We start from the raw sequence: 12,895 nt of genomic DNA, 5'->3' as shown, positions 1-12,895 counted from the left end.
AATTAATATTTTTCCCCAATGTTTTTTATTGATTTTGCAGTTTTATATCAAACAGAAAACATAAACAAACAAACATTTATCCTAGCTATAATAATTCCATTTTTGCTAACATTGTTAAATGACTTCCTCGAATCCCCCTAGCTGAGTTTCCATAAAGTCCATTGTAGCAGTTTTCCAAAACTATTTTCACATAAAATTGTATCTGTAAATGAATATAGGCAAACAAGACGTGTACATACAGAAATATTTATTTGTATATAGACACTGTACAGATAAATTTGAAAGAAGAGCAACAATATAGAAAATCGATAAAGACAATGTGAAAAACTTAGAGACGACAGTAAAAAGCCAGAAGAAGGAAGATGGGAGTAAATGTAAATGTAAAGTAATGTGTATATGCATAGTTGGGACGTGGGTGGTGCTGTGGGTTAAACCACAGGACCTAGGACTTGCCGATCAGAAAGTCGGCGGTTCAAATCCCCACGACGGGGTGAGCTCCCGTTGCTCGGTCCCTGCTCCTGTCAACCTAGCAGTTCGAAAGCACGTCCAAGTGCAAGTAGATAAATAGGTACCACTCCGGCAGGAAGGTAAACGGCGTTTCCGTGCACTGCTCTGGTTCACCAGAAGCAGCTTAGCCATGCTGGCCACATGACCCAGAAGCTGTATGCAGGCTCCCTCAGCCAATGAAGCGAGATGAGCACCGCAACCCCAGAGTCGGCCATGACTGGACCTAATGGTCAGGGGTCCCTTTACCTTTTATATGCATAGTATGTAGTTATAAAATCAATAAAGATTATTTTCAAAAAAAAAAAAAAGGAGAAGATGAAATTTGAGCTAGCTTTTGCCTCTGGCCCCACCCACCCCTGGCATGTGGCCCTCAAAACATTGCCCACAAGGGACTACGGCCCTCAGGCTGGAAAAGCCCCCCCCCCCGCTTTAATCATCTGCTCCGCTCTTTCCTCCGCAGAGGCTTTGCAGCGGGACCTCTGTCCGCGGATCCGGCTGGAGCGGGTGCAAGAGCTGCTGGAGAAGCAGCGGTCGCTCCAGCAAGTTCTCAGCCTGCGCCTTAAGGAGCTGCGCCGCATTTGCCTTCAGGAGGCTGTGAGTACCCGTTGGCCGGAGCACGATTTGATATGGGCGGGCGAGGGGCTGGCGCTGCCTCCAGGACTAGCCAAGACAGTTACGGCAGCGTGGAAAGTTGAAATCGTCCCTGGGTGTAGAAAGCAGCTTGTGTCCCATCAGACGGCAGATTCTCGAGAGTCTCAGTTTCAAGAGGGCAAATTCCTGGTCTTGTGTTTGCTGGGGAGCAGAGGGTGAAATCCGAGGAGAAGTAAAAGTAGAGACCTCTTGAAATTCTCCTCCCTATTTGTGGGTAGAGAAATTGGGGCAGAGGAACCCAGGAGATGAACAGCCATCCAGTGGTGTCTTGGGGAAGGAGGTCAACCTTAGCAGTGGCGGGAGCACAGTTTCTTTCTTTTTTCCCTAAAAAGGGGGCGGGTTGTGTGGCCAACACACACACACACACACACACACACACACCCAAAGAAAGTGAAGGGTGTTTGAAAAAAATTCTGCCAAGGGGACTCCCTTTTCTTTTTACAAAAACATTTTTATTGATTTTCCAATAAAAACAGCCAATCAACATACAGTGGTGCCCCGCAAGACGAATGCCTCGCAAGACAAAAAACTCGCAGGACGAAAGGGTTTTTTGTTTTTTGAGCTGCTTCGCAAGACGATTTTCCCTATGGGCTTGCTTCGCAAGACGGAAACGTCTTGCAAGTTTGTTTCCTTTTTCTCAACACCGTTAATACAGTTGCGACTTGACTTCGAGGAGCAACTCATAGCACACGGTGTGGTAGCCTTTTTTGAGGTTTTTTAAGACTTTGGTGATTTTTGAAGCTTTTCCAAAACTTTCCCGACACCGTGCTTCGCAAGACGAAAAGAATCGCAAGGCGACAAAACTCGCGGAACGAATTAATTTTGTCTTGCGAGGCACCACTGTATCCACATCATAATCCAATTAAGAACAAGAAACTAAAATTAAAGAAAGACCAAATTGTAATCCAAATTGTAATTATTAATTTTTCCGGGCTCCCCATAGTCTGGACCTCTGAAGCAGGTCCTGCGTTGAGCAAGGGTGAGAAGGCTAGTTGACCATCAAGATTCCATCCAACCTTTCATTATTCTAGATAAGTTGGGTTCAGATAATCTAGGGCGGGGATGGGGAGCCTGTGGCCCTTCAGTTGCTGTTGGGAGTCCAGCTCCCTTCAGCCACTCTCATCAGCATGTCCAGTGTTCAAGGGCAATAGGAGTTGGAGTCCAGCAGTCTGGGTGGGGGGCATAGATTCATCATCCCTGAAGTAAAGCTTTTATTTTATTTTTTTTCAAGAAAGAACGGGGAAGGTTTATTTAGGAGAACCACTGTAAGCGAATGAAAACGCTAGCAGGATCCTAATAATACTCAAAATGTAGCAAATACCGTGGGCAATACGGAGAAATGCAAAATACGGACGGTGAAATATTACGCAGTTGAAAACGTTGACAGTATAGGACCCAGGGAGGGGATGGCGGGAAGTCTGGAGTGTCGGAGAAATCTCTAAAATATGCAAATGTATTTGGTATTGTTATAACTTCACACTTGTGAAATCAAATAAAAATTATTGAAGTAAAGCTTTTAGAGGTTGCGAACAGATCAGTTTTGGAAGTGCGCTGCAGAACAATAAATGCATGCAGATCTGGTTGGTTTTGTGTGAGCTACCAAAATCCAGCTGGTCTTGGTGCAGAATTATAATCTTGAGCACAGAAGATGCACAGGTGTCCCGGCCTGGCCCAGGATGCCTCACCTGGGCAGTATTGACAAACGTCGCTTGCATCCCTTCCCATTGCCAGGAACTGACAGGACAGTTGCCTCCCGAATACCCCCTGGAGCCAGGGGAAAGACCCCAGCCTGTGCGCCGGAGGACGGCAGTTGCCTACCGAATTCCCACTGCCCTCAAGAATGAGGTGAGCGGAGCGGGTGGGGGAGAGCGAGCGGTGGGGAGAGAGGGGGGTTTCAGGGGCGGCTCTGACAATCCTCCCGTTGCCTTGCAGGAAGCGTCTTCCTTGGAGGAGCTGACTCAAGAGCTGGCTTTGCAGCAGCAAGTGGCGGAGGCCGCCCGCCGCCTCACCGTGGCTCCAGATCTGACGGCTGAGCAGCGCCGCCGCCGGAGGCAGGTCCAGGCAGATGCCGCCCAGCGCCTGCGGGAGCTGGAGGCTCAGGTGGCAGAGTTCCGGGTGCGACTAGGCAAAGGGCCCTCCCAGAGGGGCAGTCATGGTGCGTTGCTCATCCACCCTTTAAACCCTGTCCCCCTGCCATCTGTGGGTGCATTCCACCCTGCTGTACCACTTGTGCAGAAGATTTCTGCTTGTGCCCGTGGTGGCGGAGCCAGGGAGGTCCTTCACGTGTTGCCAGACTCCAGCTCCCAACATTGACTGTGCAGCCTGGAGCCGAAGGGAGTGGGAGTCCAGCAATACTGGGAAGGCCACACGTTCCCCACCTCTGGTTTGTGCCATGGAACATCTTCGCCCTCCTCTCCATTCCACCGCAGCCTTCAAAATCTGAAGCACGCCTTCAAAATCTGCTTCATGGGAGCAGGGAGACCTTCCAGGGCATATTTTGTGGGTGGCCCTAACCACTACTGGATTGCAGCCCTTGACAGCTTTCCCCTGGGATAAGGAGTCTTGGTCCAAAAGGTGCCCCTTCTCCTGGTAGCCCAATAGAGCGAGTGCACTTCCTGGCAATGTGAGGGTTTCTTACCGTGATTCCTCCTCTTGTAGGAGTGAACTTGTGTGAAGGTAGCAGTTCTCCTACCCAAGCTGCTCGGTGCCCACCCTATCCTTCTGGTATGCTAGTCATCACACCCTGTTTTCTGATTGATCCCTGATTTATCTCTCTTTCATCAAAACAAAACAAAAAAGAAGAGGCTTTCCATTCAGAGAGCAGCTCCCTCTCCGAATCGGCCAGCCATGAAAATGGTAAGTGTGGTCTGCGGCCCCTGTCTTTCTTTCCTAGATTAAGGAGGGAGCGGTTGGTGGTTCTGGGTAAATGACAAGAGGCTAAAGGGGTGCCTTTGTCAGGTTTAAGGTGCTGGTTTTAACCTTTAAAGCCCTATATGGCCTCGGACCCTCATACCTACGGGTCCGCCTCTCCTGGTATGTCCCACGGAGGACCTTACAATCTTCAAATAAAAACATCTTGGAGATCCTGGGCCACAGGAAGGTTAGGCTGGCCTCGACCAGAGCCAGGGCTTTTTCGGCTGTGGCCCCGATCTGGTGGAACGCTTTGTCACAAGGGACTAGGGCCCTGCGGGACTTGACATCTTTCCACAGGGCCTGCAAGACAGAGCTGTTCCACCAGGCCTTTGGCCAAGGCACAGTCTGACCCCCTCCTTCGGTAATCCTCATAGAACTCTAGCCCAATGGTTGCCATTAATTTGATTCTGAACTGATTTTAGAATATATTTCAGTTAATTGACTGATTTTATGTAAATTGTGCTATTTTTACTGTTGTTAGCCGCTCTGAGCCTGGCTTTGCCTGGGGAGGGCGGGATATAAATAAATTATTATTATTATTATTATTATTATTATTATTATTATTATTATTATTACCGTAAATGAGAGATGCTGAAGGCTCAGGCTCACTTGGTCCCTCATCTTTTGCCCCGGAGATGATGAAGCAAAGAGACTCTGCATAAGTGTGCTCAAAGTCTTACCTGCCCGTCTGCTAGTATAAAGGGGTGTGTTTGTGGGTGGCGTCTTAATGAATGAATGAATTAAAAATAAACCCTATTTTGGAGTCAGCTTCTTGGAAGAAGCATGTACTAATGTGGAAGGGGTCAGGGAGGGGGAAGAGAACCTTCTCATAGCACATTTGCCAGACCAAATCAAAGGTGGCGAAGAAACCCTCAAATGTAACGTGGCCAAAATAGCTTTGTTGGTGTTACTTATTTTCTGCCCTGAAAATGGGCACATCTAAGGAGGGTGACTCATTGGCCTGTAGCATTGTTTACTGTCCCCACAGTGTTGGGGCACCAGGAGAACAGAGGAGCAGGGGTGGCCCCAGGATTGAGCAGTGCTGTTGATTCGCCCAGCCGAGTGAGAGCACAGATCCCAGTTGATGCAGCATACGGGGGAACTGAGTCAGATGAGCTGGTACCTCCTCTAGGAACTCCCTGGTCCTCCTCTGAAGGACCCTCATCCTATGGTAAAACTGCTCCTGGGCTGTACCATTCCAGACTGCAGGCAGCAGCTGCATAACAGCATACTTTCTGCCCCTTTCTGCTAGGACTTCTAACTTTCTCCATTGCATTGTGTCCAGCCGCCTGCAATGCAGGAATATGCAGCTGTCCCTTATGGGGATCAAACCTGCAACCGTGGTGTCATCAGCATCTGAAATATCCAGGCTGAGGATGATCACATTTATGTTCAGAAAGCATAAACTGTTGGACTACCATATTTTTTTATTGTTGTTGTTTTTTGCCGAGGTAGGGGTGTGCGGATGCTTCTACTCTGTGCCCTGTGCTCTGTCCTCAGACGACCCCCACAGCTTTCACCCCTCCAAAGTCTCTAACCACCAGGGGACCTTTTTTGACCGTCCTTCGCCACCTAAGGCCCGAGATCACCTGCGTGCCATCTCCAGTAGCCCCGACCGCCGACCAGGATGGCGGCTTTTGCAGCCGGACCTGTACAACGAGGGCAAGGACCGCAGGAACTCTGTTGCCAGCCCTGCCAGGTGACTAGCAGATGCCTTTGGCCTTTTGCATGTGTCTCTCCAGTAACAAAGTGAACCAGAGGGAGGAGGGAGTTTGCTGCTGAACTGATTGATGCCCAGGGAGCCCCCTTAAGGGCCCATTGCAAGGACACAAGCAGCAAAAGGAGGTGGGACTGTAGAACGTCAGGCTGAAGAGGCCGGGTGCCATTTTTGAATGCTGCCCCACATAAAAGTGCAAAACACACAGCTCCCCGCCAACGGAAAGCTGGCCTATGACGGAGAAAGGGAGTGAGCTAGACTGTAACCCAAGTGCTGGCCATCTATGGCAGGGTGTTTGGGTTTGTTTCTTCAACAGAGAGAAACTTAAAAAAAATAAAAATGATGCCTGCCTTGTTGTTGTTTAGTCGTTTAGTCGTGTCCGACTCTTCGTGACCCCATGGACCAGAGCACGCCAGGCACCTCTGTCCTCCACTACCTCCCGCAGTTTGGTCAAACTCATGCTGGTAACCTCGAAAACACTATCCAACCATCTCGTCCTCTGTCGCCCCCTTCTCCTTGTGCCCTCCATCTTTCCCAGCATCAGTGTGTTCTCCACACACTGCCTAGCAATCTTAAATTATGGATTAGAAACCAGGACAGGGCCCTGTTTCGATGTATTCACCTTCATCAGCTAATTTTTAAAGGGTCGTGTAAGTTTGAAGACTTTTGGATAAATATATCTTGTTATTTTCTACGTTTCTCAAGAATAACAAAATGCACAGAAAAGCTCAAATAACGCTGCAGGGCGAGAGGCTAATTGTAGCTAATTGTACATGAACATGTACAGAGTGGTGTCCGTAGGGGCTGAATGGGACTGGCTCTTTTAGGAATGATTTTGTCTTCGCTTGTTTTCAGCCCAAGCCGCACACTCCCCAGGAGTGCTTCCAGCTTCGAGGGCCGGAGTGTGCCTGCAACCCCAGTGCTGGCAAGAAGCGCTTGCACAGGCGGCCACCAGTTCAGGTAGGCAAAATGCTGGCTTTCCACCCCCAGAGGTTGGGCTGGAGGCAGAGTGGGGTGGGGGTGTATGTGGAATTTGTGAGAAGTGTAGCTGAGCATAATCAGTGCTTTTTTCCTGGGGGGGGGCGCAAGGATACGCATACCCCTAAACATTTTGTGAATTTAAGTTTGGCCTCATTGAGGGGCAGTATTTCAACATGAGTAGGAAAATGAGATTACCCCTAAACATTTTTTAGAAAGAAAAAAAAAGCGCTGATCATAATTATTATTATAAGATAAGAAAGTCACATTTTTATAGATGTTTTTATAATTATAGACCTACTACATTCTAATAGTCACCAAATTGACATCTAAATCATTCTACGTTAAAATAAACTTTAACCTCATGTGATACAGCTATAAATACATTCTAAAATGTTATATTAAATATTGCTTTAAGTTTCTGTATCGTAAATTATTATAACTGCAGCACTGAAAAGGCTTTAAAGAATTCTAGTTGATGTTCTCATTTCATATATTTAATAAAGGGGGATCTTTCTCTACCTTTATGTTTGCCTTAAACAGGCTGTTCTGTTAACTGAGTCATAGTGGCAACAAATTTTATCAAGCCATTCTTGTTGTGTTGGAACTATTGGAGTATGCCATTTCAATATTTTGGCAGCTGTTATCAAATCCCCATCTAAATTAGAATGTTCTGATCTCACATCTTCCTTTAAGATACCCTAGAAGAATTATTAGAGAGTATGCGATACACCTCTTTCCCCCCAAATAATTATTGCATGACTGCCAAACCCGTGACTTTCTCCTCACATCTGCAACAGGTTCCACAAACATCTGGAATGGCTTCTCTTGACACCTCTCTCTCTTTCTCTGTCTCAGGTCCGAGGCCCCAGCTCTACACCCCCGGCAATGGTCAGGCAGCCACGACTCCCAGCTCGGACCCCCGAGCCGCGACACCAGCGCTGACCGGGCCTCCCTCTTCGCCGCTCGGACCCGTCGCAGCAACAGCTCGGAAGCCCTGATTGAGCGGGCCCCTTCGGATGACCCCCTGTTCCCCGCTGCGCCCCCTTTTAAAAGTGCAGAGGCCCTGACCCCTTCCATCTCTGGCCGCAACCCTCGGCCCCCTTACAATGACCTCCTTCTGGACTACTACCTGGAACGCAGGTGCTGGGGCGGCGGCGACCACCTTTCACGCCGGGATGGGCCCCCCCAGCTGGAGTGGGGGGCCTTTCCCGAGAGCCCGCTGCAGCGCCGAGCCCGCCCGGCTGCCCGCACCAAATCTTGCGGCCCGCTGCTGCCCCCCCAGTCCCGGGAGGTCGGTTATGGGCCCCCGCTGCCCCCTCAGCGCAACTTCCACAAAGCCCTGGCCCTGGAGGGACTCCGGGACTGGTACCTGCGCAACGCCGGAGTCAGCCAGCGGGGGGCGCTGGAGAGACGGGGACCCTCGCACCCCAGCCACCAGCCGCTCCGTGGCTACTACGAGCCAGCTGCCGCCAACCCCGAGACGGGCTACTATGGGACGCCAGGGGGGCTGCCCCACTCAGTGAGCTATGCCGGGCAGCCGCTATATGGCAGGTATGGGGCACGACTGCACTATTTGCCCCGGTAACTGCATCCGCCCCGTTCATCCTGCTTGCCTTACGCCACATCCCCTAACACCACTTCTGCAGAGTCTGTCTGTCATTCTTTCTGCTCTCTCTTTTCTTTCAGGCACTTCCACCATGCTGCACTTTTCCCCAGCTGCTCTGGAATTCTTGTGCTTTGTTTTCTGTTGTTGTTTCTCCCCACCCACTAAAAGTGCATTATTGGGGGGGGTTGGGGGGTGGAGGAGCACCCTTTTGTTGCTGCCTCTTGGTCCATTTCTGAATGATTTTGAGCGGCCAGGGGGCTGGAGTTTGGGGTGGACTGTCATGGGATGAATGGAAGATATCTACACTTCTTGCTGTGTTCCTCCTTGCCTAATTCTCTTCTTCTTCTTCTTCTTTTTCTCTCTCTCGCTCCCTTCCACCTTTTGATGCCCTGCTATGCCCTCTCAAGACCTTTTGGGGAACTGCTTTACATGGATGACTCTGCTGGCCTCTACAGCTTGGACTCCACAGAGCAGCCACCCCCGGGGACATTGGTCTGACCCCCCCACTCTGCTTTTTTCCCCCAAGGGGAAATAGAGTTTGGTCTCTTTTTCTTTTCTTCGCTGGTGCCTCGTGTGTGCGTGTGTTACACCATGTTGGGGGGGGCGGGAATTCCCTGCTGGCAGGGTTTATATACTATATCTATATATCTGTGTGTGTATGTGTGTGTGAGAGAGAAATTGAGAGTGTGAAGGGAGGTTGTTGCATGTCACACTGGACACACAACTGGGATGTCTCTCCAGTTCTTCCTACACATTATTAAACTTTTCCGATTTGAGATTTTATTTTAGGGGGGGATATGTATTTACTGTACCCCACTGCCACTCACTCCCCTCCCCAAGGGTTTAACTGCTGCAGGTTGCATCCTCTTGTGTTCCCTCGGGAGTGGTGCAACATTTCTGCCCTGGTGCTGTGGGTCAGGGTGTGGCGTTTTCAACCCGAGACCCTGGAATGTATCGTGGAGGAGTGTGCAGATGTTTCTTGTGGGCAAAAGGCTGCATAGCGCAGACTGTGGAATTTCAGTTCTCTTTAAAAATGTCCGGAAAAGGGGGAAATAATCTACACCCCCCCACACACACCACATGAGCAATTTCTGTTCATCCCCCTGCCCACTTCTGACAAGGGGTGTTTTGGGGGGAGACTTCTGCAGAAAAGGGACTTCAGGTAAGGGAAATGCAAGCTCCTTTTTTAAAAAAAAACTCCAGCTGCTTCCTGGCAGGTGAAACTGGGATGGGTGCTATAGAATGAGAGTTCTTGCTTTCAGTTCATCTCAAATCGAAGGTGAGGAACATGTCTCTCTCCACCCCCCGCCACCCCCCCGTCGTTGCCCAGAGGTTGTTCCATAACAGTGACCATGACCCATGGCTTTGCTGCCTGGGACTTAAGGGAGTTGTGAACCCAACAAGACCTTTGAGAGCCACAGGCTTAGTGCCCCATAATAATTTTAAAAATTATGTAGAAAGTGGGGTGGTGTCAGAAGCTACCGGCTGAAACACCGTTATGGTGGCTGTGGGAACCGCGGGGGTTTCTGTTACAGCTGCGAGTGCGAAATTTGACTCGGTCCGCGGGCGAGTGTGGCTCCCACGGGAAAACAGGCGGGCAGACTTTTCACATGTGGGAAGATCTCTGTAAACATGGGCGTTTGCCACACAGCAGCCCCAATGCGCAGCGCTGCCTGTCCCATGTCTAAAAAGCACAGGCAGAGAGACCCCTTCACAAACCCCATTCAACCATGCCACCGCCCGCCCCCGCAATGTTATGAAGGAAAAATAAACCCTTGCTTTCATTTAAAAGCTTTTTTAAAAATGTGATGGTTTTTCCTCTTCACAGCTGCACAACAAGTGGTCACGTTGTTTAATAATCTCTGTTTTTGCCCATTGAATCCAGATCATATTTGGGGACAGGGGCGGGGTAAGGGAGGGGGTGGGGTGAAGGAGGGAGAAAGGAGGGCTCTTCGCCCCACCCCAACCCCTCTCGCCACTTCCCTCTGTGACGGACCAAGGTTCACAGCAGCAGAGTCACTGTCTTGCGTGTCTTTTTAATATTCACTGCTGTACAGATTGTATATTGGGGGCCTGAATGTAAAACTGAGCACTGTGCATATGAAATGAGAAAGGGTTTCTATAATAAAGATTGTAAAGGCGAGTGAGGCTGTGTTGTGTGGTGGCTTCAGGTACCGAGTCGAAGTGTCTTGTGTTCTTGGTGCAAACAGCATGCCCTGGGAGGCAAGAGCAGTCCTGGCCCTCTGGATTCTGTTTTGCTCTGCATTAATCGGGATTGGCTACTCTTTCCTGGTTCTATACATGGAGTCACTAAGAGAGCAATCAGAATTTCCCCTCTGTGCACTGAGAGGCAAAGGGCGGCATCCACCTTGACTGGGAACAGGCTTAAGAGGAGCAACTAGCCCCCAGTGACTTGACCAATGTAAAAATTTGGAAAGTTTTTAGTTCGTAGGTATCATACCCCTCAATATCCCATATTTTTTTTAATGTAATACCAACTATTTATTGTATTAAAAAGACATTTCAAACATTAAGTCAAATGCATTCCAATGGAAATACAATCTAGTTTCTCAGGAGACCAAAAGAAAAGAAAAAAGTATCCACTGGCTGCCAGGCTATGGAGCTATGGAGCTATATCCAGGGTCTGTCTGTTGTTTATCTGCAGAAACCATCGGTGTATCTGAGGCATCTTCTGCTTCTGAAAGCTTCTCATCATTTTCCAGTGTTTGCTGAAGTTCATGGATGGTGCTCAGAAGTACATGGAACTGCTTTCGTCTCGACTCCAGTTTGTCTTCCACATTTTCTTTGATATGGGAGAGATGCTGAAGTTCTTTTCCCAGAGCTTCTAACTGCTTGAGTGTTTCATGCCTATCCAGATGATGCTGTATTACTTAAGCCAAAGCATCATATTCTTGGCAATTTTTTTCGTATTCTTTTTGCCTGAAGAATCTGCTTTTTGCACTCTGCAATTTTCTCATGTGCTGCAGCTATTTCTGTATCATTGTAGATTTTTTCGTAGTTCTCCATTTTTCTGAGGTTCATATCATATACAAGCAAGGTTTTTCCCATTGAAAATTTACACTGTGACAGAGTGCTCAGCATGCATTGGTACTGGGTGTAGCCGCCTTCATGGGATCCGGAGTTGCACTTGATGAAACTCTTCACCAACAAATTTGTCGTCGCCAGCACCATCTCCGTCAATCAATAGTCGTTTGCGAATAACTTCATCATCGGTGATGGCGCCCATGGCGGCGAGCGAGCGAGCCAATATCCCATTTTCTTTGAGCCATGCTCTCGTGTGAGATTGTGGTTTCCTCTGGGACATGTTGTGGGGTATAAGATGTATCCACACACACACACACACGCACAGTGGGCTGTGTGATTAGTTTACCCTCCCTGCCACACACACTTATCTTGTTCTTGATGTCCTCAAAAGTAGGTTGGTTGCGGCACCAACACCAAAAGTATTCTCTAGTCTGTAAATCCTTCGCTTGTAATTGCTACGCGTGGTGAAAACTCCATAATTACTCAGTGGGCAGAGGAAAAACTGCACCTGCACCAAAATTGCCGCACACACTTCCAGCCCTTCCTCAATACATTGCAAGGGGGCCCCTGCAACAAAATGTTGCAGCGTGCTCTCACTTCTTGGCAAGAGCGCTCCCATTTCTGCAACGGGCCATTCTACTAGTGGAAGGACCATACCCAGAACAATAGCTAGGTGATCTTCCGCCCCTGGCAGAACCATCCAGATCGCGACCCCTAGCCATGGACAAATTAGCTCTTCTTACAGCCTCTCCTCCAAATCCCACCCCCTCCACCCATTCAATTCACCCTTTTTTTAAAACCTTTTCTTAAGTGGCAATAATTGATATTTTTGTTTGTAGACATATTTATGGACATATTTTAAAGCCGATTTTGCTCCCCCTCCTCACCTGCACCCTTGGCGGGGGCCCACCAACATACAGTCCTGACCATAGCTCAGTGGTGGTACAACTGTTTTGCATGCAGAAGGTGCTGATTTTGATCCCCTGCATCTCCAGTTAGAGCTGCAAATCACTCCTGGTCTCAAATCTTAGAGAGCTGTGACCAGGCAGTGTAGACAACGGGAGACTACATGAGCCAAGACTCGCTCTTGTACAAGGCTGGTCCCAATGTTCCTTAGGGCTTTCTCATCCACCTGGCCAGCTTTTCTGTATTAATTTTCCAGCTGATTAAACATTCAGCATGCTTGTTGCACTTTTTTTGGTGGGATTACCTCCTCAAGGTTTTCCTCTCTCTTTTTGCGTTTCAGCAAACCTCAGAGTTTGCCGATTCCTCCCTCCTGGGCCCACATTTTGTGTCCGATCTTTGGCAGCACTCGCCATCCAAGATCACTATTGGAGCAAACTGCTGTTGATTGAGATGCGAAAACAACTGTTTTAAGTAAAGCAACTCACTAATTCAAGTGTATATCCAAAATAGTGTTGTGGTAAGCACCGTCCCTTTATTTTCAAGAGTATAAGGTAAAGGTACCCCTGCCC

General features: G+C 48.8%; 1 protein-coding gene and 1 pseudogene across 6 annotated transcripts in view; one reads left to right on the top strand and one right to left on the bottom strand.

Moving 5' to 3' along the window:
• CCDC120 (coiled-coil domain containing 120) overlaps positions 1-9,099 on the top strand; it is a 38,773-nt gene extending 29,674 nt beyond the window's left edge. For 3 of the 6 annotated variants that reach the window (XM_053370646.1, XM_053370645.1, XM_053370644.1), the window contains exons 3-9: positions 968-1,101; positions 2,890-3,003; positions 3,091-3,313; positions 3,958-4,014; positions 5,527-5,770; positions 6,644-6,748; positions 7,625-9,099. In XM_053370646.1, coding sequence (XP_053226621.1) covers positions 968-1,101; positions 2,890-3,003; positions 3,091-3,313; positions 3,958-4,014; positions 5,527-5,770; positions 6,644-6,748; positions 7,625-8,354 — 1,607 coding nt within the window. In that variant the 3' untranslated portion in view covers positions 8,355-9,099. The remainder of the gene's footprint in view (positions 1-967; positions 1,102-2,889; positions 3,004-3,090; positions 3,314-3,957; positions 4,015-5,526; positions 5,771-6,643; positions 6,749-7,624) is intronic. The other 3 variants (XM_053370647.1, XM_053370649.1, XM_053370648.1) reach the window with 3 other exon arrangements.
• Positions 9,100-10,852: 1,753 nt separating this feature from the next.
• On the bottom strand, positions 10,853-11,637 carry LOC128405137 (THO complex subunit 7 homolog; annotated as a pseudogene).
• Between the last annotated feature and the right edge of the window lie 1,258 nt (positions 11,638-12,895).

The sequence above is a fragment of the Podarcis raffonei genome, chromosome 17 (genome assembly GCF_027172205.1).
Source record: "Podarcis raffonei isolate rPodRaf1 chromosome 17, rPodRaf1.pri, whole genome shotgun sequence".
Taxonomy (NCBI): Eukaryota; Metazoa; Chordata; class Lepidosauria; order Squamata; family Lacertidae; genus Podarcis; species Podarcis raffonei.
The sequence above is the reverse complement of the archived record's forward strand: the minus strand, read 5'-3'. Positions and strand labels throughout refer to the sequence as shown.